The following is a 25203-nucleotide window of genomic DNA, read 5'->3' as shown; positions in this document are numbered from 1 at the left end:
GAAGCTTTGTATTCATCCCCAGAATACAAAGCTGCCTATGAATGGCTGAAGGCAGCTCAGATCGACTCTATATTGTTCTGGGTGTGAGACGGGAAGTCTCTGTCTCACAGCCGCAACCCAACACTGTGTACATAATCTAGTTAAAGCTACACACAGTGCATATGGTACTTACTGACACTGCAGTGATGGAAATAGTTCATCTGGACCATCTTGGTCCAAACAAACTATTTAAAGTGACAGGAAAACTGAAAATCAGCTTTAAGCTGCAAAGACAGCAGACAGGCTTGCATGCATGCAAAGCATTGCAGTACTACAAATGTTTTACTGTCTACCCTCATCATGTTCACCAGGCAGTACAATCTGCTGACTAGAACCCATTCATCTAATCAGTCATCTGAATGGGGCTGTGCCGCAACCGCCCCTCAGCCGCGTGCAGTTGCAGTGAGTTAAAACAGGTGATATCAAGGTGACATAAAGCCATTCATATATAAACAAGTCCTAAAACTTCGGTAACTATAGATATATTCTAACTCTATACAATAGCCATCATTGCTCTTATTTTTGGTTTCCTATCTTTGGTTTTGGTTTCCTATCTTTGAGTCAATGACCCCAATAATACTTAAAAACTGAATTCTTTACAACAGCCTTTACTACTCACACGTGTCAAGAAATTAAAAATCGTATTAAAAAAAATATATTTTGTTACCCCTGCATTTCAAATTCCCAATATGTGCCTGCTGTACCATGTACTTGTATGAAAACGTATCCTGTTCTCTTTGTATTGCTTCCTTTGTGTGAAATCCCTGGTATTCCTCCCAGTCCCTCTGCTTTCCTATTAAAAACTGACCACAATAAGCAGGAGAGCACACCTGGTCAGTTCTGTAGCTATGCTCGAAACTCAGCCTGCTCTCCTCCAATGATCAGACTTGTCCTGAAACACCCCCTCTGCACAGCCTCTCAGTGGGAGGCTCAGTTTACTGCTGCTTCTCCTCCCTCCCAGCTCGTATGCAGCTGAGAACAGAGGGAATGTGATCACTTATAAAAAAAGGTATGTATAATGTTTTTTTTATCTCTATACACAAATGTTTTGCCTTTCATTTCAGTTTTACACTGAATGGGTTGTTTTACAAGGTGAGGGTTTACAATCACTTTAATTCTATGTGTTTCAGAGTTATTTTCAGAAATGTACAAAGCCTGAAGGAATTAGTAGTTAACCAGAAAGCTTGCATCTTTAGTCACTAAAGGTTATCACATAAACTTTCTGCATGAATCAATGGTTCTATACTCTACTACTGCACTAACCCCAAAACACACACAAACACAACAAAACAGAGCTATTCATAGCTAGATGAAGGGTATAGTAGTAAGATACCTTGGTCATCAACAGAAGAAGGAGTGTATCACCTGTTGACTGAAATTGTTAAACATCAAATATTTATATCCAGTATTTCAAAAAGACGCAAAAAAAGAAATAAAAGATGTCTTGAACGTAATAACCAAATTAAGAAAATATATGTACAAAAATATTGATTCTATTTAAAATAGGAATCAATATTCAAGTAGAATTTATTTAAAAAGAATCAATATTTTTTACATATATTTTCTTAATTTGGTTAGTACGTTCAAAACATCTTTTATTTCTTTATTCACGTCTTTTTGAAATACTGGATATAAATATTTGATGTTTAACAATTTCGGTCAACAGGTGATACACTCCTTTTTCTGTTGATGACCAAGGTATCTTACTACCATACCCTTCATCTAGCTATTAATTGGTATGAATTTTCAATTAGACAGATGTGGCCAAAAACAGCAGGCAGTGCCAGGCTTTCTTTCTAGAAAGCACTGTATATACAGTACATTGTTGTCTTTGAGAATAGGATGAGACCTTCTTGACCCATTCCAGAAACAGACTTTGTAATCAGAGGATCATTGCTGTTCTCTGACTATGGTGCAGATGCTTTTGCTTTATTGCAGTCTGAGTCTCTCAGAGATAAGGAATTCTGACACTCATTTGAAGTAGCTACTTCTTGCTCTGTGATTCGAAAGTACAGTACTTAAAGTAGAACTATAGGGAAAACTTTTTTTTATTTTGGATACAGCAAGGGAGGGTTATAACCCCTGTCAATTTTTTTTTTGCCAACTATGTCCCATTGCGGAAATTTCCCTTCACTTCCTGTCCCATAGCCAAACAGGAAGTGAGAAGAAATCACTGTAAATCAAGGGACTTTCTTGGGGACCCCCAGGTCACCAGAACTAGTGTCCCCATTGGAACATTCCACCTCTATTACTTTTCTGGGGACAACCCAAACTTTGGGTAATTTCTTTTGCTTTCACTTTCAATGATAAGCGTAAACAGGACCAATATGGAGGGTGAATCTCCCTAATGGGGGCACTGACAGCAATAAAAACCTGACAGGTGTTCTAATTCCTCTCCACTCTATCCAAAACAAAAAAAAGTTTTGCCTTTAGTAATGCTTTTAAGTCTGACGCATCCAGGAAACTAGCATTTTCTTCAGGAAACCAGAAATGGTAATCTTCATACTTTCCTTATTACAGAATCACATTAATATCATTTTATTTAATCTTCAACTAGCCAAAAATGAATATAGTAACTTGTATGGGTACCACTGCTTTGAATAAAGACAAGTTAAGGATTTCATGGTCTAATGGTGACAGGGAGGATTGTTTAAGGGAGAGTAGGGATGAGCCGATGGCCTGTTTAACAGGAGACAAAAATCATATAAATAAATATAACTCAAAAATCAATAATCATATCATTATTTCTACCGCTGTTACATATGACATCATCCTGCTGTCACTGGTTGCTAGGGAAGCAGCAGGTGCTTGCACCCACTGCATCCCTAGAAACTACTGACGTCACCTGGAATCCAAAGTCACGTAACTAAAGGGGTAGGAACAGCAGTGACATTTTTCCTTTCAAAAAATCACTGCTCCCGGCCACATGGAATTTAAACTTTTTTTTTTCACACCGCCTTCCATTTTTAATTTGACAGATTCAGTTCCCATTCATTTCAATAGGGTTTGATTTGGGGATGCGGTTCGGCACCCGAACTCTAAAGTTTAAAGTTTGCGGAACATTGCTTGAAGAGAACCCAGGGCAGTTCGGTTCATCAATAAGGGACAGAAAGACATTTTAAAATCTCAGCAGCTAATGCTGAATAGTTATGATGTTATGTACACTTACATAGATTGAACATATCTAGTTAAAAAAAAAGTTGGGCTGTGCATGGCAGAGTGTAAACATCAGTACCCACGTTCTGTTATGCACCTCCAAATCAATTCTACCTTGAACAGACAGTCATAAAATGTTCAGAAAATAGACATGGCTTGTTGCGATTGGTTAGCTCTATGAGATGCTTGACAGGCCAAGGCTTAAGGTTATGTAGACAAAAACTCACCCAAGCTCTACTGTATGATTGTAGAATGATGAGCTGAATAACGGTGCTCAGGCTTGTTGTGTCCCATAAACATCAAAATAGCAAAAAATGCTGGCAACTCGATTGCTTCTTCTTAAATCTTTATTGAGCACTAACAGCAGTCCTCAACAGTATAGCATTAGGAAGGCTCTGGCCGAAACATGTTAGCGTTTTAGATGTCGCACTGCTGTTAGTGCTCAATAAAGATTTAAGAAGAAGCAATCGAGTTGCAAGCATTTTTTGCTATTTCAAGGCTTAAAGTTTTTCTGGTTAGATATCTTATAATGACATTTGTAATAAGAACCTGAGTGCTTTCCTCTCGTATCCATACATTCAAATTTTATATATAACATATTTACATCTTCACAATAATAATTCTCATAGGTACATGCCCCAGTAGAAAAAGTTAAATAAAATATAGACAATGGGAAAGATAATCCTTGAATATGTGTCAATGGCATGATTGTTCTCAAGGATTATTCTGCCAACATTCCCTTTAATGGATCTTTTCCTTTTTACACGTGCTGCATCCAGAGTGGCCACACTGGCAGCCCGGCCGCGAGATGAGCTCTCCTCCGAGTGCATAGAATAGTTCAGGTCGGCATCACTGTCGTGGTAGCAGCCATCAAATGCCATAGCCTGCACTGCCTCTAGGTTCAGGGTTGTTGAAGACTAGGAGGAAAATATACTTAAGTCAGATTGATGACAGCCTTTAACAGAGCAAGTACACGTTTAACACTAGTTAGTTCCTTTCATATTGCCAGGCAAATCAAGCAAATTTTTTAAATACCTTTTTCCTTTTCCTTTGATTTGTACTGGAATTCTCAATGGCTCCAAAGCAGAGTTTTGTAGGACATTTTTCGTTTTAAGAACGTTCGTTTAATTTTCTAAACATTAGTGGTGTTAAATCAATGTTAATTTTCAACTATAGTGGCAGTGGTGGCTGGTGCTCAAAATTTTTTGGGGGGGGCGCAAATAAACTGAAAAAAAAAAAAAAAAAAGCAATTGCAGCCACTGTGCCCATCAAACGCAGCTCATGTGCCCATCAAGCGCAGCCACTGTGCCCATCAAGCGCAGCCACTGTGCCCATCAAGCGCAGCCACTGTGCCATCAAACGCAGCCACTGTACCCATAAATTGTCGCCACTGTGCCATCAAACACAGCTAATGTACCCATCAATTGCTGGCAGTGTTCCCATCAATTGCTGCCACTGTGCCCATCAATTGCCGCTACTGTGCCCCATCAATTGCCACTACTGTGCCCCATCAATTGCTGCCAGTGTGCCCATCAATTGCCGCTACTGTGCCCCATCAATTGCCACTACTGTGCCCCATCAATTGCTGTCAGTGTGCCCATCAATTGCTGCCAGTGTGCCCCATCAATTGCTGCCAGTGTGCCCCATCAATTACTGCTACTGTGCCCCATCAATTGCTGCCAGTGTGCCCATCAATTGCCACTACTGTGCCCCATCAAATGCTGCCAGTGTGCATCACCCGGGAGTCGTGACTTACCTGTCTCGCAGTGGGTCACGGTGACGTCCTCCACGTCCATGCTCCTCGATGTCTTTCGAGGTCTTCTCTATCAGGCGTATTGTTGTTTCAGCCAATCAGGTGACAGGTAACCAGACCCGAGCACCTGATTGGCTGAGAGGCGGGTCAGTGTTAGGAAAGCGATTTAGTCGCTGTTTACCATTTGGAAGCCTATTAAAGCCTATGGCTCTAATCAGGACGCCTATTAGAGCCCACGGCTCTAATCAGGCGCTTCCAAAAAATACCCCATCGCTGTAATTCAGGTGCCTGGCACCCAACAAGGGGCCGGATACCTGAATAGGGGGTGGCAGCAGCGACCATAGATAGATTCATGCAATGCATGAATCTATCTATGGTGAGAGAGAGGTGACAGGAGAGAGGGGGTGGCGCTCCTACGCCTTTTATGGATGCACCGCCATTGCATAGTGGCAAAAATATTTGAAGGAACAGGATGGGAATTTTTTCTTGAACAAATTACTTTCTAAGGCTTCTTTCAGATTCTGGTGTGTAACCCTCAAAGCCCTATGCAAGGGAATTGCACACAGTGGACCCTTCTCGGGTCCTCCACTGGCACTCCTGTCTCCTCTATTGAGCGCCCCATAGAAAGCTACTTTCTATGGGGGCACTCATGCGTACTCACTCCCGAGCCTCACTGTCTGCGTCTTTACACACAGACAGCGGGACTCAGCCCTGCCCCCCTCTTGTTACTGGCTTTGTTTGACAGCAGTTGGAGCCAACTGCTCCCACTTCCTCAGGAAATCCTGTGAGACCAGAAAGCGAGGGGAGAGAAGAGCTGCAGATGTACACAGGGCTGGATTGAATGACGGTTCAGGTAAGTGAAAGGGGGGGGGGAGGGGTTATATTGATGCCTAAACATTTTTAACCATAATGCAAGGAATGCATGCATTGAAGCATTTGTTACCCCAACATTTCATATTCCTAAAATGTGCCTGCTGTACCATGTACTTGCACCCCCCCCCCCCCCCGCGCCGCGCGGCAACTAAACCCATCTAGGCAGCGGGCATCCGAGGAGCAGCAGCTGGGATCAGGCAAATCAGAGGAGTGGCAGGGATCGGCATCTGAGGAACTGGGGATCAAGGCACCAAGCAGCGGCAGGAATCAGGTTCTTCTCCTCCTCGCTTCCGCCGTGTGTCTCCTCCCCTCCTCCTAGGCGTCCAATAGGATTGCCTGTCCTTTCAGCCAATCGGGTGAGAGGTATCAAAGGTATCAGACCCGCTTCCCGATTGGCCATGGGGAAGATCAGTGTTGTAACAGCGAATATTCATTCGCTGTTGCAACACAACTGGGTGGGCTCCAGATGCAATGCTCTGCGTCCCGAGCCCACCCTATTTTGAAGCCTATTAGAGCCTCTGGTTCTAATCAGGTTCTTCAAAAAAAAAAATCTCTGCCGCTGTAATTCATGCACCCGGCATCCTGAAAGGGTCCGGGCACATTGATAGAGAGGGCGGCGGGGCATGGATAGGGGGGTGGTGCCCGAGCGCCCACAGTGGATGGGCCGCCCCTGATCCTGTTCTTTGTATTGCTTCCTTTATGTGAAATCCCTGGTGATCCTGCCAGTTACTCTGCTTTCCTATTAAAACCTGACCACACTAGGCATGAGAACATAGTGTGGTCAGATTTCTAGCTGTGCTGAGAACTCAGCCTGCTTTCCTCCAATGATCAGACTTGTGCTGACATGCTTTCTCTGCACATCCATCCACTGGGAAGACCAGTGTGCTGCTGCTTCTTCTCCTCCCCCGGCTGTCTAAGATCCTTATGCAGCTGAGAACAAAGGGTATGTGATCACTTATAAAAAAGGGGAAAAGGGGTATTTATAATGTTTTTTATATCTATACATAAGTGTTCCTGCCAGTCCCTCTGCTTTCCTATTAAAAACTGATCACATTAGGCAGGAGAAGACAGCGTGGTCAGTTCTCTAGCTATGCTGGGAACTCAGCCTGCTCTCGTCCAATGATTTGACTTGTCCTGACACATCTTCCCTGCACAGCCTTTCACTGGGAAGCTCAGTGTGCTGCTGTTTCTCTTCCCCCAGCTCTTATACTGTTGCGGCTGCCCATTTGAAAGAGCAGTGAATGTGGTTCTTGTTCAGGAAATGATATTCATTCAATTACAATTCATTCCAAAATCAAATGTTAAAAGCAAACATTTTGAAGTACATTTTTTTATAATTGGCACTTTTATGACCCACCCTATAAAGAAAATAGTTCAATAAATCAATACCAATATAATGTTTTTCTGTTTTTAAAATGAAATCTACCCCACCATACTGTCCGCCATTTTACTATAAAGAATAGCATAGGGTTAGTTTTGTTTTAAAATGTTTATATTGCAAAAAGCCAATAAGAGCACAGCTGCCATGTCATATCTCCCCACCCAGTGCCCCTATCTGCCACCATTTCCACATGTTTTACTTCTATAATATATTTTTTATACTACAACGATGAGTCCTGATTTCTTCATCTGCTTTTCTCTTTTATTTACCTTCCCTCTCCTCTTGAGCTGTTTCCGTTCCTCCACAGTGGTCAGGTAATTGACAGCAGCATACTCAATAACAGACAGGAACACAAATAGGAAACTGATCCACAAATAGACGTCTACAGCTTTAATGTAAGACACCTGAGGCATTGAGGCACTCACTCCTGTGATGATGGTGGACATGGTCAGGACGGTGGTGATACCTGTCAGTAAAGGAAAAGAGGTTTATGGGTGAGTGATAATTATTACAGAAATATAAGTGATACAACAAGGGCTTAGCCATGTGAAAACCAGTAGAGGCTACGGAATGTAACATTACTGCTTCAAGTAAAATCTCTATTGAATACACAATTTATCTAAAGATGCTTCTACGTGTATACATATTAAAAATGCCCTGCAAAAGGCTGAATAAATTTGGCTTTGCTATATCCAGCTGGGCAGCAATTTATTTTTTAGGTCTGGTCAGGTCTATCCTGTCTGCCTCTGGAAGAAGCTATCAGAAATAGAGTAGGAGGGTCAGTCAATGGGTTATACATATTTATCTGACCTAGAAGAGGTAGACCTAGAAGGTGTGGCTGGGGTGATAAATGTTTGGGAGGGTCTGATTAGTCTTTCTCTTCTGGGGCCCCTGGAAGAGAGTAATGTATTTTGTTGAGGGTCTGGAGGAAATAGGATTAAGGAGAATTTACTGGAGGACACTAGTTTAGAAAGCAGTACTGAAGAAGGAACCCTTTCACTGAAGAGTGTCACAGGTAAGCTGGCTGGGGAGCTGTCTCTGGACATTGTGAGTAGAACCTTTTGCCTAGAGCTCCAGGTGTACTTGTGCTTTGAGGGTTAGACACCAGATGTTGCTACAAGGATTATGACTGCTCTTACAGAGACTCAGACTAGCTGGCAGTCCCCCCTACCCCCAGCAATACTTAAGGCTGCTACTGCAGGACTTTTGCATGTTTTTGGAGTATCATGCACCCTTATCTCTCTACCCACCTGTGTTCAAGCACTGCAATAATTCTTCAAATAGGCAACCCTAGAATAAGCCTGAGTTTTGTTGGTGTGTTCTGGAACTGGTTCCTGGGCCTAGCAGCCTCTAAACAGGTAGGGGAGACCTGAGTTATTTGCATTGTGGCTGACGGCTTGTAGTTCTCAATGAGCTACAAGAGCGCTGGTGAGTGTCCTTGTAGTCCATTGATCTTCCTGCTCTCAGGTAACTGCCTGCCTGCACGAGGTACAAGCCGACAACTATCATGAGAGTCTGCAGGAGCCAGACATTGCACCCGCAGTCTGCTGTTTAGGAGTGCAATGCTCTGCAGGCTCCTTAGAAAAAAAAAAAAAGGGAGATCACGTGACTGGACTGGAGCTCCCTGAGAATAGGTATCCATAGACATTTTTCCTCTACAGGCTAGTTAGTATAGGACTTAGATTTAACATTAGAAAGATTTAGACTTCCAGCCTTCCACTTTCAAGCTAGGTTAACAGTAGAGATGGTAGAAAACACTGACCACAAGTAATGCATAGTCCCTACAGCACCCAGAGCTGGTGTGAAGCAAATATGCATGTGTCCAATGCTCAATAACATCAGCTTTAGAACTAGAAGTAAAACAGTAGGTTGCTACAACATTTCAAGCTATTCATGTATGGACAGTAGTATAGCTCTCCTGGGTCCCTTTCCACACACACACACACACACATTTTTCAACCTAACTATATAAATATGTAATTATGTAATGTTAATTTTAGAGTCTGAAGGAAGGAAAAAAGTTTTGTTTTGGAAGGCTTTGTGCGCTAATGATTCCACAAGATGCCAGCTCTGGTTAACATCTTGGATTGATATAATAAGAACCATGATAAAGGGATGAAAAGCTTACAGTCCAGGAAACAAATTATACTCAAGACTCCCTCTACTGCTGATCACAAGACCAAAATCCTTGACTAATCCTCTATTTCAGCATAGATCATTTGGTCAAATGCATGGTTTTCAACTCATGTGAACAGGAATGGGGGGAGCTTAGAGCAATATTTTTTTTTCTCCATGAACGGTATGTCATTTATTTATTGATGCATCCGAGAAAAAAAAAATAACCTATGTATCTCTTTCAGCAGAGGTTTTCCTTAAAGTGTTACTCCAGCCAAAAACTTAAAAAGTGTCTTTTGAAAGGTTTCCCCTACAAATAATCTTTAACAATAGATTCTATTTTCATATCCTTGTTTTAGAGATGTATTGTGTAGCAGGGTGACCCTGTGCCACTGGGTAAAATGGTTGTTTAAGCCAGATTTTGTAGAAAGCAAGCACACTAATGGCACAGGTTTGTGCTGGTTTCATATGAAAGCCAGAGTTGGAGCTCAGAGACCCACTCTCCTGAGGAAGTCAGTGTGTGAAGGGAGCCATGAGAGGTGCTGGTGTGCACCATGGTGTCCAGGTCGGGACAGAGGAAGGCCCAAGCCTAAGAGAGCGTCCACGAGGGACAGAACAACTAGCAAGCTGTAAGGAAGATGCAGAGCTGAAGTGCAGTGCCTGTGCATAAACAATGGGATGTGTGTCATGGTCAGGAGGACCAAAAAGGTACCGTATATACTCGAGTATAAGTCAATCCGAGTATAAGTCGAGGCCCTAATTTACCACAAAAAACTGGGAAAAATTATTCACCCGAGTATAAGATGAGGGTGAGAAATGCAGCAGCTACTGTAAGTGGAAAAACAGGGTCAACAATGCCCATCTGCAGCTGCATGCCTCCCTGTGTCCTGTGCAGCCTACCTGTATCCTGTGCATGTGTCCTGTACATGTGCATGTGTCCTGTACATGTGTATGTGTCCTGTACATGTGTCCTGTACATGTGTATGTGTCCCTGTGTCCTGTACATGTGTCCTGTACATGTGTATGTGTCCCTGTGTCCTGTACATGTGTCCCTGTGTCCTGTGCATGTGTCCTGTGTCCCTGTGCAGCCTACCTGTGTCCTGTGCAACCTCCCTGTGGCGATCTCCATCCTCCCTGTGGCGATCTCCATCCTCCCTGTGGTGACCTCCATCCTCACTGTGGCGATCTCCATCCTCCGATCAGCGTATATAATACACTTCGGCGGCCATTCCACTATTCAAAAGCCACGCCTCCTCCTTGTCTGTGATAGGCAGAACACTCAGCAGTCAGTGGTCAGCCTATCACGGACATTCTCTCATTCTCATACCACGGACCAGGATGAGAGAATGTCCGTGATAGGCTGTACACTGACTGCTGGGAAATGGAGTGTTTAGCCTATCACAGACGAGCAGGAGGCACGGCTTTTGAAAGCTGGAATAGCCTCCGAACGGTATTATCACACGCTGGCCGCCGTCTGCCTGCATGACACTCTGATCATGCAGACAGACGGCGGTGACTCGAGTATAAGTCGAGGGGGGCACTTTCAGCCCAAAAAAAAGGGCTGAAAAATTCGACTTATACTCGAGTATATACGGTACTAATGTTCAGGAAAACCCTGACGAGGTACTTGAAGCAGTAAAGCTGCCACAAGAGAGCCAGTAGGCTGAATGTTATGTTTTTGCAGTGATGGTGAGAAGCCCCTGCGTGGGAAGACATACCTGTGTGAAGTTTTGGTGTTCGTTTAAATAAAACTGAGCAGGAAAGCCCTGAAAACTATATTTGGCGTGGAGTAAACTCACTGTTTTAAGCTAAGAAACCCCAATGTGTTGCAATTGTTAACCTTTGATCCTACTGTTGCCCCAAGTTCACCTTTTTGTTCCTAGTCAGACTGACAACGGGGATCCGCTGATATTGAGAACGGCTTATCCCCCAAGAGTTGTCAGTACCTAGAAGCTTTGCCTCTTCTGTATAACCTGTTCTGAATTGGATGGTCCCCCTCACTGCACAGACATGCTATGCTCAATACTCCCCTCACTGAGTATGTAATTGACCTTGTCATGCCTTCAGCAAGTGTTTCTTATGTTCCTTTGTTAATTGTTGAATATGCTAATGTTATGTAAACTAAATTGTAATATCTTCATCTAGTGGCTCTTTTGTATACTCATAATTCTGTAAGATTTAATACTGTGGATAGAGATTGTTGCTTAAAAGCCACCGTAGTTTTCCATCATTCCATTGGTCTATACCATGAGGTCTGAGAGACAGCCCCCAGGAGCCATCTTCCTTCTTCATCCATGCATCTTCTCCAGAGGACTCCACACCTATTCAGCTGCATTCTATTGTCAGCCTAACGGAAACATCGCTGGTATTTTTATAACCCCTTTCCCTAGACTAGTGTGTTAGGACTATATATTTTGTATATTGTATACACTGATTGTATGTTATTTCTTTTATTTTAGTTTTACTCTAACTTCCCTGCAATAAAAGTTGAAAAAAGGACCTTGCACCTGCTTCAATGAGTTGTTAAGGGAGGAGAGTTAGCTGTCTGTCTAATTATACCTAAGCCACGTTTAGTGAGGGCAGAACAATAAAACGGCGGCTCCAAACAGGCTTGCACATAGAAAGCCAGTAAAACGGTGGCTGCAAACAGGCTTGCACACAGAGGGCCAGTGAAACAGCACCCTTTAACAAAGCATCCATATTGCAAGACATCATGTCAGAGAAAAAGTCAGCGCCAAGGTCTCAAGTCTCGATTAGCTTCAGGAGCTCAAAGAGGTCAATGAGCAGCGACTTGGTCGCTATCACCCGCACAAAAGCAGAAGCTGCAAAAGTAAAGACTGTCTTTGCTGAAAAAGAGATGCAAATGAAATTAGAGAAGCTATGCATAGAAGCTGTATTAGAGAAATTGCCTGCAGAGAAGGAAGCAGTGGCAGTAGTAGCTGAGGGAGAGATCTTAGAGGAACTTGCCAAGCCCGCCAGTGAGAGACTCAGCAACATATTTGAAATTAAACCTGATCATCATGACAATTCGCAGTGTACTTCAGACTATATACTGCAACATGCCAAGCCAAATGGCTGCCTGCATTCAGCTCCAAGAGCAGAGTCAACTCCTGCCGTCCACACACCCTACATTAAACAAGAAAATAATCCCATACTCAGGTCAGCCTTCAGTGCAACCTGCATCCAAGCTATCAAACCCCTATGATACAGTCACTTACTTCAGAAAGGAAAGGTCGTGGGGTAGAAATCACAGCCACAGCATTTCTGACGACCACAAATACCCACCAAGTCCCCCGCACTGCAGAGCACCTCCAGACTACTCACACAAACACCAAGGTATGTTGGATTTTCTCAAGTTCTTTGCACGGCATAAGCTGTTGGCAAAAGGACTCACAAGGCTTAATGACCGACCGGAGAGCTATAGAGCATGGCGATCGTCCTTCAGAAATACAATAAAAGATCTAGATCTATCTGCAAGTGAGAAGGCCGATCTCTTAATCAAATGGCTGGGGACTGAGTCAGCAGAGCATGCAAGAAGAATCAGGGACATCAATAATAACTATCCAAGCAGAAGACTGAGCATGATATTGGAGGGAATTGAGGAGTGTTACGGTTCCCCAGAAGCCATAGAAAATTCTCTCTTTAAAAGAATAGAGGACTTCCCTAAGATTCCTAGCAAAGGCTTCCAGAAGCTGAGAGATTTAAGTGACCTGGTGACAGAGCTCAAATCAGCCAAGGCAGAAGGAGATTTCCCAGGCCTTGCTTTTCTAGATAAAGCCCCATAGTGCAAAAACTGCCTTACAGCCTTCAAGAAATGTGGGTTACACGAGGCTCCAACTACAAGCAAGAGCATAATGTCCCTTTCCCACCATTCTCTTTCTTTGTGGACTTTGTTCGCCAACAAGCAAAGATTAAAAATGATCCCAGTTTTGACTTCTCATCATCTGACTCTACTTACCCTACGACAGGTAATCCTACTTCAGCTCGCAACTTAAAAGACATATCTGTTGCAGTACACAAAACAAGCATATCACCAACAGAGAACCCAAGCAGAGAGTGTCCCCTTCACAAGAAGCCCCACCCATTGCTAAAGTGCAGAGGTTTCAGAGAAAAACCTTTTCAAGATCACAAAAAGTTCCTCAAAGAAAATAGAATTTGCTTCAGGTGCTGTGCATCAACTTTGCACCTTGCAAAGAACTGCAAAGCGGGTATAAACTGTTCAGAGTGTGACAGCGCAGAGCACAATACCGTTCTACATCCAGGGCCAGCGCCATGGACTCCAACCGCCTCAAACCAGGCTGAAGAGTACGGCGGGGAGCAGCGAGACCCAGTATGTACTGTAGTAACACCCCAGTGCGCCCAAGTCTGCGGAAAAGGTCCCTTTGGCAAATCCTGCTGCAAGATTTGTCTTGTCACAGTTTACCCCACAGGTCACAGACAAAAAGCAGTGAAGCTGTAAGCGATCTTGTACGATCAAAGCAAAAGATCACTTGCTAGCTCAGCCTTCTTTGACACCTTTAAAATCGAGGGAGCCAGCTCTTCATACTCACTCAAGACTTGTACGGCATGAGTGAAGAAACTGGGAGAAGGGCCATTGGTTACCAAATCGAATCCATTGATGGCCAAACATCCCTGCCTTTGCCAACCTTAATCGAGTTCAATCAGTTCCCAACTGGCAGAGGGGAGATCCCTACACCTGAGTTGGCATTTCATCACAGACACCTGAAGAGCATAGCACATCTCATCCCTGCGCTTGATCCCCAGGCTCAGATAGCGTTCCTGCTTGGGAGAGATATTATCAGAGTTCACAAGGAGAGAAAACAAATCAATGGCCCCCACAACTCTCCTTACGCTCAGAAGCAGGACCTAGGATGGGTCATTGAAGGCAATGTTTGCCTAGGGAATGCTCACAAACCAACCAGCGTAAACCCTCTTTTTACAAAGACTTTAGAAATGGGTGTCCATCCCTTTTACAACCTTGCCCCAACAGATTCCTCATAAAAGAGAAGAAACCTGTGAGTGTCATACATTCCAACCTTTACACTAGCAATTTTCCCTGCGATGAAGACAAAGATCAGTTGGGATGCTCAGTTTTCCAAAAGACAAAAGAAGACCACAAAATTACCCTATCTATTGAAGATCACATCTTCTTGAAGATAATGGAACAGGGATTCTACAAAAATGACGCGCACAGCTGGCTAGCACCCCTGCCTTTCAAAACACAGAGACCCTGTCTTCCTAACAACAGACTACAAGCTTTAAAACGCTTTTCTTCTCTCAGGCGCAATTTTCAAAGGAAACCAGAAACGAAAGAACACAGGAACTTTCTGAGATTCTTCTGGTTTAGGGATAACAATACCACTAAAGACAATGTAGAGTACCGCATGAAAGTGCACGTTTTTGGCAATAACCCATCCCCTGCTGTTACTATCTATGGACTTAAGCTATCTTGCTCTGTGAAAAAACTATGAGCAAGATGTTAGACAGTTCATTGAGAGAGACTTTTATGTAGATGATAGCCTGAAGTCACTTCCATTGCCTGAGGCTGCAATCAGTCTACTTAAGAGAACCCCCCAAACCACAGTTGCCTGTTCAAACCTTAGGTTGCATAAGATAGCTTCAAACAGCAAGGCTGTTATAGAGGCCTTCCCCTCTGAAGATCACGCCAGTGATTTGAAAGACCTAAACTTGGCAACAGACTCACTACCCATGCAGCGCAGCCTAGGACTCAATTGGGATCACAAGTCTGACACTATCACCTTCCAGGTCGACCAGGAGCCAATGCCTTTCACACGAGAGGAGGAGGCAGTGCTAACAGCAAACATTGCGCTGTCATGTTTACTTGCATGTGCATCAGGGCTGTACACATAGACTTTATTAAGTCCTTAGACACATCCAGCTTTATAAATGGCCTCAGACAGTTCATTTTGATTGCAGGCCCTGTCAAACATATTCGCTCTAATAGAGGTACCAACTTTGTCGGAGCTTGTAAAGAACTGAATATCATTTCAAACCTTGACCAGAGAACATGTAGAGAGATACCTTTCAGCACAGGGTTGTATATGGACGTTTAACCCACCACACGCTTCCCATATGGGAGGTCCTTGGGAGCGCATGTTTGGCAAAGCTTGAAGAATCCTAGACTCAATATTCTACAGTTAGAAACTTCAAGGCTCACACACGAGACACTGGCAACCTTCATGGCTGAAGTAGCAGCTATAATAAATGCCAGACCCCTAACATCAATACCCAATGACCCAGAAGATCCTTTCTTGCTCACCCCTTCCACTTTGTTTACCCAGAAAGTTAGGGGAACCACAGCTCCTCCAATCGGCTTTGACACTAAAGACCTATACAGATGCCAGTGAAGACAAGTGCAAGCCTTGGCGGACATCTTCTGGAAAAGTGGAAGAAGCAGTACCTATCCAATCTACAGTTAAGAAACAAAGGGCAAGACAGCGAGCCCAACTTGGAACCTGGCACCGTTGTTCTTGTGAAAGACTCTCAGTTGAGGAGAAACGAATGTCCCTTGGGCCTGATAACCCAAGTGTTTCCAAGCGAAGACGGGAAAGTCAGGAACGTTGAGGTTAAGGTCATTAGACAAGACGAGCCTAAACTTTTCCTCAGACCTGTGTCCGAACTAATTATACTACTCTCCCCAGAGGGACCATCATAGTTGGCATCCATGGGCTACCAGGCGGGGAGTGTCATGCCTTTAGCAAGTGTTTCTTATGTTCCTTTGTTAATTGTTGAATATGCTAATGTTATGTAAAGTAAGTTGTAATATCGCCATTTAGTGGCTCTTTTGCATACTCATAGTTCTGTAAGATTTATTACTGTGGGTAGAGATTGTTGCTTAAAAGCACTGTAGTTTCCCATCATTCCATTGGTCTATACCATGGGGTCTTCCTTCCTCATCCATGCATCTTCTCCAAAGGACTCCACACCTTTTCAGCTGCATTCTTTTGTCAGCCTAACGGAAACATTGCTGGTATGTTTATAACCCCTTTCCCTAGTTAGACTAGTGTGTTAGGACTGTATATTTTGTATATTGTATACACTGATTGTATGTTTTTTCTTTTTTTTTTATTTTACTCTAACTTCCCTGCAATAAAAGTTGAAAAAAGGACATTGCGCATGCCTCAATGAGTTGTTAAGGGAGGAGAGTTAGCTGTTTGTCTAATTATACCTCAGCCACAAGTAGTGAGGGCAGAACAGACCTCGAGCAGAGCGTTCTCCCACCTACATAATCCTTTGAGGAAATCTCTCCCTCTATAAGGGAAGAAAAGGGGCAGCACCAGTTGTATTTAAAAATAATTTAATTTTCAATTAGGAAAAAAATGATAGGAAAAGTATTAGGTAGCATTTGGGGCATTAGGTAGTAGAGAAATATTCATCAACTTTAAGGAACAATGTGAGCTTTATGATATAACTGAAAGAAGTGATTAGACACAAGCTTGTCTAGCCACTTGAGCCCCGGACCATTATGCTGCCTAAGGACCAGAGGTCTTTTTCCAATTTGGCACTGCGTCGCTTAAACTGCTAATTGCACGGTCATGCAATGCTGTACCCAAACGAAATTTGCGTCCTTTTCTTCCCACAAATAGAGCTTTCTTTTGATGGTATTTGATCACCTCTGCGGTTTTTATTTTTTGCGCTATAAACGGAAAAAGACCGAAAATTTTGAAAAAAAATGATATTTTCTACTTTTTGTTATTAAAAAAATCCAATAAACTCAATTTTAGTCATACATTTAGGCCAAAATGCATTCGGCCACATGTCTTTGGTAAAAAAAATGCGCAAACCAATATATTTATTGGTTTGCGCAAAAGTTATAGCGTCTACAAACTAGGGTATATTTTCTGGAATTTACACAGCTTTTAGTTTATGACTGCCTATGTCATTTCTTGAGGTGCTAAAATGGCAGGGCAGTACAAAACCCCCCCAAATGACCCCATTTTGGAAAGTAGACACCCCAAGGAAATTGCTGAGAGGCATGTTGAACCCATTGAATATTTATTTTTTTTGTCCTAAGTGATTGAATAATGACAAAAAAAAAAAAAAAAAAATATTTACAAAAAGTTGTCACTAAATGATATATTGCTCACACAGGCCATGGGCCTATGTGAAATTGCACCCCAAAATACATTCAGCTGCTTCTCCTGAGTACGGGGATACCACATGTGTGGGACTTTTTGGGATCCTAGCCGCGTACGGGACCCCGAAAACCAATCACCGCCTTCAGGATTTCTAAGGGTGTAAATTTTTGATTTCACTCTTCACTGCCTATCACAGTTTCGGAGGCCATGGAATGCCCAGGTGGCACAAAACCCCCCCAAATGACCCCATTTTGGAAAGTAGACACCCCAAGCTATTTGCTGAGAGGCATGGTGAGTATTTTGCAGCTCTCATTTGTTTTTGAAAATGAAGAAAGACAAGAAAAAACATTTTTTTTTTCTTTTTTCAATTTTCAAAACTTTGTGACAAAAAGTGAGGTCTGCAAAATACTCACTATACCTCTCAGCAAATAGCTTGGGGTGTCTACTTTCCAAAATGGGGTCATTTGGGGGGGTTTTGTGCCACCTGGGCATTCCATGGCCTCCGAAACTATGATAGGCAGTGAAGAGTGAAATCAAAAATTCACGCCCTTAGAAAGCCTGAAGGCGGTGATTGGTTTTACGGGTCCCGTGCGCGGCTAGGCTCCCAAAAAGTCTCACACATGTGGTATCCCCGTACTCAGGAGAAGCAGCAGAATGTATTTTGGGGTGTAATTTCACATATTACCATGGCATGTTTGAGCAATATATCATTTAGTGACAACTTTGTGCAAAAAAAAAAAAAAAAATTTGTCTCTTTCCCGCAACTTGTGTCGCAATATAAAATATTCCATGGACTCGACATGCCTCTCAGCAAATAGCTTGGGGTGTCTACTTTCCAAAATGGGGTCATTTGGGGGGGTTTTGAACTGTCCTGGCATTTTATGCACAACATTTAGAAGCTTATGTCACACATCACCCACTCTTCTAACCACTTGAAGACAAAGCCCTTTCTGACACTTTTTGATTACATGAAAAAATTATTTTTTTTTGCAAGAAAATTACTTTGAACCACCAAACATTATATATTTTTTTAAAGCAAATGCCCTACAGATTAAAATGGTGGGTGTTTCATTTTTTTTTTCACACAGTATTTGCGCAGCGATTTTTCAAACGCATTTTTTGGGGAAAAAACACACTTTTTTAAATTTTAATGCACTAAAACACACTATATTGCCCAAATGTTTGATGAAATAAAAAAGATGATCTTAGGCCGAGTACATGGATACTAAACATGACATGCTTTACAATTGCGCACAAACGTGCAGTGGCAACAAAATAAATACATTTTTAAAAGCCTTTAAAAGCCTTTACAGGTTACCACTTTAGATTTACAGAGGAGGTCTACTGCTAAAATTACTGCCCTCGATCTGACCTTCGCAGTGATACCTCACATGCATGGTGCAATTGCTGTTTACGTTTGACGACAGACCGCCGCTTGCGTTCGCCTTAGCGCAAGAGCAGGGGGCGACAGGGGTTACATCCGGCGAAATCTAAGTCATAAAATGCTCGTAGCTTCCGGTTTCTTAGGCCATAGAGATGTTTGGAGCCACTCTGGTCTCTGATCAGCTCTATGGTCAGCTGGCTGAATCACCGGCTGCATTCTCAGGTTCCTTGTTGAGACAGGAGAGCCAGAGAAAAACATGGAAGACGGTGGGGGGGCATTCCCTCCCACGGCTTGTAAAGGCAGTCTAGAGGCTAATTAGCCACTAGGATTGCTTTTACATGAAAGCCGACCACTGGCTGAAAAGAATGATACCAAGATGATACCTAAACCTGCAGGCATCATTCTGGTATAACCACTCAAAGTCGTGAATGGCGTACCTGAAGACAAAAAAATGGTTAACAATAAAGCACAGTAAACGGTAAAGTATAAAAAATTGCAGACCTGAAAAACAAACATGATAAAACATAATAACAATAAAACATTGCAGAATAGAATACAGTAAAAAAGAGCAGAACAATAGAGAGAGAATAGAGAGAGAGAGAACAATAAAACGACAACTATTTTTTTTTATTTTATATTTTTGTATGTGTTTTTTTTTTTTGTTTACACTTTTTTTTGTAACTAACTTTTATAACGGTAACCGGTTCCAGGTTCGGGTCTCTCAAAATGCGATGGCATCTTGGGAGACCCTGTGAAAGTGTGTCTAGTCTGTGCAATGCTGTACCCTACGCTAATACTCAACTAGTGAATGGTAGCATTCAAAACATTCACCAATGCAAAGACCAGGATTGTCAGGACAGGAGGGACAATAATAGCGGGTGTCACGCCTATATCCGCACTTGCTGCAGACACGACATCTTTTTTGGGGGGGTTCGTTGGGTAGGGGTACTCGGGAGGACAAAGAAAATGCCTCGAATGCAGCCGACTGCATTTGGTTGGGGATGTGAATGGGGGAAGTACGGGCGCTGCAGAAGCGGTGGGTTCCCAATTAGGATTGGCAAATGCAGCAGGAAGGGCACTATGGGCACGATGGGCCTGTGTTTGTCTTTTTGGTGGCAGCGGGACACTACTTGTGCTTGCCACTTCACCAGCTTGAACTGCACTTATGGGACTCGCCACGTCACCAAGTGTTACTACAGTGCTGGTTTGACTACGACCGGGGTGTACTAGGCCGCTGGTGCTTGCCAGTTCAATAAAAAGCTTCCAAAAAAACTGTTAGTGATCGCAGGGATCAGGCCTGACTCTGCGAACGCTGCAGTTATGCGTTTAGTCTTTTGTAAGTGACAGTGATCGATCGATACTGCACTTGGGTGGGCTGGGCTGGGCCGGGCGGAGGGGCAAAACGCAGGTGCTAGCAGGTATCTAGGCTGATCCCGCTAACACTGCGTTTTTGGGAACCCTAAACTGCTGGGGACGCTAGTATAGATCTGATCGGACCAGATATTGATCCGTTCAGATACTATACCACTAAGGGAGGTGTACGCTGCATGCGTGGGTGTTAGCGCTAACCTGACGCTGCCTGGGGCTGGTGCTTGCTAGTTCACCAAAATGCTACCAAAAAAACTGTTAGCGATCGCAGGGATCAGGCCTGACTCTGCGAACGCTGCAGTTATGCGTTTAGTGCCTTGTAAGTGACAGTGATCGATCGATACTGCACTTGGGCTGGGCCGGGCGGAGAGACAAAACGCAGGTGCTAGCAGGTATCTGGGCTGATCCCGCTAACACTGCGTTTTTGGGAACCCTAAACTGCTGGGGACGCTAGTATAGATCTGATCAGATCAGATATTGATCCGTTCAGATACTATACCACTAAGGGAGGCGTATGCCGCGTGCGTGGGTGTTAGCGGTACTGGAGCTAATCTGACGCTGCTTGGGGCGACGCATATCACCGCCGGGCGATCAGGGGGCTAAACCTTTATTCGGTAATAAACGGCGGGTTCCCTGACACTATAAAAAATAAACGAACTAACCAGCATCACCCGTAACGGTTATACGGTGATCAGTGGTGAAAGGGTTAACTAGGGGGCAATCAAGGGGTTAAAACATTTATTAGGTAGTATATGGGGGTCCCTGTCGCTATAAAACGCTGACGGCGAACCTAAATATTTACCTCACTAACTAGCGTCACCAGCGACACTAATACAGCGATCAGAAAAATGATCGCTTAGTGACACTGGCGACAGGGGGTGATCAAGGGGTTAAAACTTTATTAGGGGGGGTTAGGGGGGTATCCTAGACCTAAAGGGGGCTAACCCTAACTGTCCCAACACTGTAACTGTCACAAACTGACACCAATGCTGTAATCAGAAAAAAAAAAAAACTGCTGGTGTCAGTTTGTGACCGGGGGGGGGGGGGGGGGGGTGATTGGGGAGGGGATCGGGGGGCGATCGGGGGGGGGGGGGGATCGGGGTGTTTTGTGTGCCTGGCATGTTCTACTGTGTGTGTAGTGTTGTGCACTCACAGTGAAGTCTTCTCTCCTCGGCGCTGCAACGGAAAATACCGAGCTGAGGAGAGATGACATCATTTCCTTTGCTGCTGTTTAGCATACAGCAGCAAAGGAAGTGATCTGATTGGCCGGCGGCGATCGCGAGGGGGGGGCCACGAATGGATGGCCTCCCCCTCACCTCCGATCGCCGGGGGACATAACAGGACCGCCTCGGGCACCGGGGGGGAGTCCGATCGGACCCCCCACCCGCGGGAGGCAAATCACGTATATGATTTTGCCTGCCCGTGCCGCCTTGCCGACGTACATCGGCGTGAGGCGGTCCTTAAGTGGCTAGAGTTCGCAGGAGCCAGAGAGATGTGCAACAGGACTTCAGAGCAATGGCTCATGCTAAGTCAGTTTTGTCTGGGGTACCTGAGTTCCTGCAAAGCACACTTTGAGGCTTGAAAATAAATATTCCCTTTGACCTTCAAACATGGCAATTGTCAACATCTACTGCATCATATTGTTTGTGTTAACCCTTCTGTATGATGGATATCAAGTGTTAAGTGGTAAGATCAGCTATTTACGTCTCTGCTAGTACAAATTAAAGGAGTTGTAAAGGCAGAAGTATTTTTTATCTTAATGCATTCTATGCATTAAGATGAAAAACCTTTTGTGTGCAGCAGCCTCCCCAGCACCCCTAATTACTTACCTGAGCCCCATCTCTCTCCAGCAATGTCCACGAGTGTCTAAGCCACCCGGGACACTCCTCCTGATATTCTGAGACACAGCAGCGGCGCCATTGGCTCCCACAGCTGTCAATCAAAGTCAGTCAGCCAATCAAGGGAGAGAGGGGGAGGTGCCGGGAGGAGCTCAGAGACAGAATTGTGGCAAGGCACAGATCTGGCCAAGGTTACAAAAAATTTTTTGCTGCACTTAAGGTTCCTAAGAGCACAGTGGCCTCCATAATCCCTGAATGGAAGATGTTTGGGATGACCAGAACCCTTCCTAGAGCTGGCCGTCTGGCCAAACTGAGCTATCGGGTGAGAAGAGCCTTGGTGAGAGAGGTAAAGAAGATCACTGTGGCTGAGCTCCAGAGATGCAGTCGGAAGATGGGAGAAAGTTGTAGAAAGTCAACCATCACTGCAGCCCTCCACCAGTCGGGGCTTTATGGCAGAGTGGCCCGACAAAAGCCTCTCCTCAGTGCAAGACACATGAAAGCCCGCATGGAGTTTGCTAAAAAACACCTGAAGGACTCCAAAATGGTGAGAAATAAGATTCTTTGGTCTGATGAGACCAAGATAGAACTTTTTGGCCTTAATTCTAAGTGGTATGTGTGGAGAAAACCAGGCACTGCTCATCACCTGTCCAATACAGTCCCAACAGTGAAGCATGCTGGTGGCAGCATCATGCTGTGGGGATGTTTTTCAGCTGCAGGGACAGGACGACTGGTTGCAATCGAGGGAAAGATGAATGCGGCCAAGTACAGGGATATCCTGGATGAAAACCTTCTCCAGAGTGCTCAGGACCTCAGGCTGGGCCGAAGGTCTACCTTCCAACAAGACAATGACCCTAAGCACACAGCTAAAATAACGAAGGAGTGGCTCCACAACAACTCCGTGACTGTTCTTGAATGGCCCAGCCAGAGCCCTGACTTAAATCCAATTGAGCATCTCTGGAGAGACCTAAAGATGGCTGTCCAACAATGTTTACCATCCAGCCTGTCAGAACTGGAGAGGATCTGCAAGGAGGAATGGCAGAGGATCCCCAAATCCAGGTGTGAAAAACTTGTTGCATACTGAGCAAAGGGTCTGAATACTTAGGACCATGTGATATTTCAGTTTTTCTTTTTTAATAAATCTGAAAAAATGTCAACAATTCTGTGTTTTTCTGTCAATATGGGGTGTTGTGTGTACATTAACCACTAGCCTACCGCCCCGCCGTCATATGACGGCGGGACGGAAGCCTCTTGTTCTGGGCGGACGTCATATGACATGAGCTCGTTTAAACAGGGCATGCGCGCGATCGTGAGCGCGCAGCCCTGTACTGTCGGTGGCGGCGTGTCACCGAGACACCGCTCGTCACCGACAGGGGTGAACAGCCACTGGGCATGGCTGTTTACCACGTGATCGGCCGTGATGAAGTCACGGCCGATCACTAATGGTACATCCCCGCATTGCGCGGCGCATGCGCGCGATTGTGAGCGCGCTGCGCGTGCACGTCGGTGGCGGCGTGTTCCCGGGGACACTGCTCGTCACCGACGATAGTACACAGCCATTGGCCAGGGCTGTGTACCATGTGGTCGGCTGTGATCCATTCACAGCCGATCACTAACTGTAAACAAAGAGCTGTCACTAGCTGTTACTAGCCCTTCTCTCCTCACACATCGTTTCCAGCGTGAGGAGAGAAGAGCCAGGAGCAGTGAGTTACAGATCTATGTATTGTAGTGTCTGCACCAACACCACACCTGTCCCATCGCCCCCCCAATTGTCATCTGTCACCCAACAGTCACCCCATAAAAGTGCACCTGTCACATAAGAGACTGCCATCAGTGACCATCAGCGGTGCAACCGTCACCTGCCCTGTCACCCGTCACCCACCAATGACCGTGCCCTTTACCCGTCACCCATCAGTGACCTGCCCTGTCACCCGTCACCCACCAGTGACCGTACCCTGTTACCCGCCAACCATCAGTGACCATCAGCGGTGCACCTGTCACCCATCAGTGACCATCGCCTGTAAGTGACCGTCGCCTGTCAACAATCTGTGACTATCACCTGTCATCGTCCGTGGCCTGTCACCCATCAGTGACCGTGCCCTGTCACCGGTCACCCATCAGTGACTGTGCCCTGTCACCCATCCGTGACCATCAGCGGTGCACCTGTCACCCATCAGTGACCGTCGCCTGTCAACTATCTGTGACCATTACCCGTCACCGTCCGTGGCCTGTCACCCATCAGTGACCATTGCCTGTCACCCATCAGTGACCATCGCCCATCACACCATCACCTCTCAGTGAACGTCACCTGCCACCCATCGCACAGCCCATCAGTGACCGTCACCTGCCACCCATATGTCACCCGTCGCACAGCTACCCGCCACACAGCCATGTCCAAAAGAGGATATACTAATGAGGAGGCGTTCCAGATCCTCTCTATGACTGATGAGAGCACCGGGGAGTTCTCATCAGAGTCCAATTCTGATTCCGAATCAAAATTCGGCATTTGAACTGATCGAGAGTAGCAATGATTCGGATGAAGAATGGGTCCCTCCTAAAAGGGCATGACACTCTGGAAACCAGGAAGCCACCAGGAAACCAGGATTATATTCCCAGTACCAGCTCTGCCGCCAGAAATAGGCCCCAGGAAGAAAGGCCCAGTACCAGTGCTGCCGCCAGCAATAGGCTCCAGGAACAAAGGCCCAGTACCAGTGCTGCCACCAGAGATAGGCCCCGCGCACAAATGCCCAGTACCAGTGCTATTATTTTCCCAACGATTTGCAGAACTCTATGTCCCCGAGAAGAATATATGTGTGGATGAGTCCCTGGTACCATTTTCAGGCCGGCTAGGAATAAAACAATATATTCCTAGCAAAAAGGCCAAATACGGAGTCAAATTTTACAAGCTGTGTGAGAGAGCCACGGAATATCTATATGCGTTCCGCATATATGAAGGAAGAGATTCCCAGCTCCAGCCCCCTGAGTGCCCAGCCTACATGGGCACAACTGGAAAAATCTATGGGACCTGGCTTACCCACTTCTGAAAAAAGGCTATCATATATACCTGGACAACTTTTATACCAGCCTGCCCCTTTTCAGACACCTATATATCGAAAAAACCCTGGCCTGCGGAACCTCAAGAAAAAATAGGAAGGGCTTCCCACAATCCATAGTGAACAAAAAGCTGCAAAGGGGGGAAA

General features: G+C 44.8%; 1 protein-coding gene across 1 annotated transcript in view; it reads right to left on the bottom strand.

Moving 5' to 3' along the window:
• Nucleotides 1-3699: 3699 nt before the first annotated feature.
• GABRR3 (gamma-aminobutyric acid type A receptor subunit rho3) overlaps nucleotides 3700-25203 on the bottom strand; it is a 108465-nt gene continuing 86961 nt past the window's right edge. Inside the window, exons 8-9 of the mRNA XM_073616981.1 lie at nucleotides 7472-7668; nucleotides 3700-4112 (exon numbers count right to left, since the gene is read on the bottom strand). Of these exons, the coding sequence (XP_073473082.1) occupies nucleotides 3819-4112; nucleotides 7472-7668 (491 nt within the window). The 3' untranslated portion in view covers nucleotides 3700-3818. The remainder of the gene's footprint in view (nucleotides 4113-7471; nucleotides 7669-25203) is intronic.

The sequence above is a fragment of the Aquarana catesbeiana genome, linkage group LG02 (genome assembly GCF_042186555.1).
Source record: "Aquarana catesbeiana isolate 2022-GZ linkage group LG02, ASM4218655v1, whole genome shotgun sequence".
Lineage (NCBI taxonomy): Eukaryota > Metazoa > Chordata > Amphibia > Anura > Ranidae > Aquarana > Aquarana catesbeiana.
Note: the sequence above shows the minus strand (reverse complement) of the source record. Positions and strands in the feature narration are given on the sequence as shown.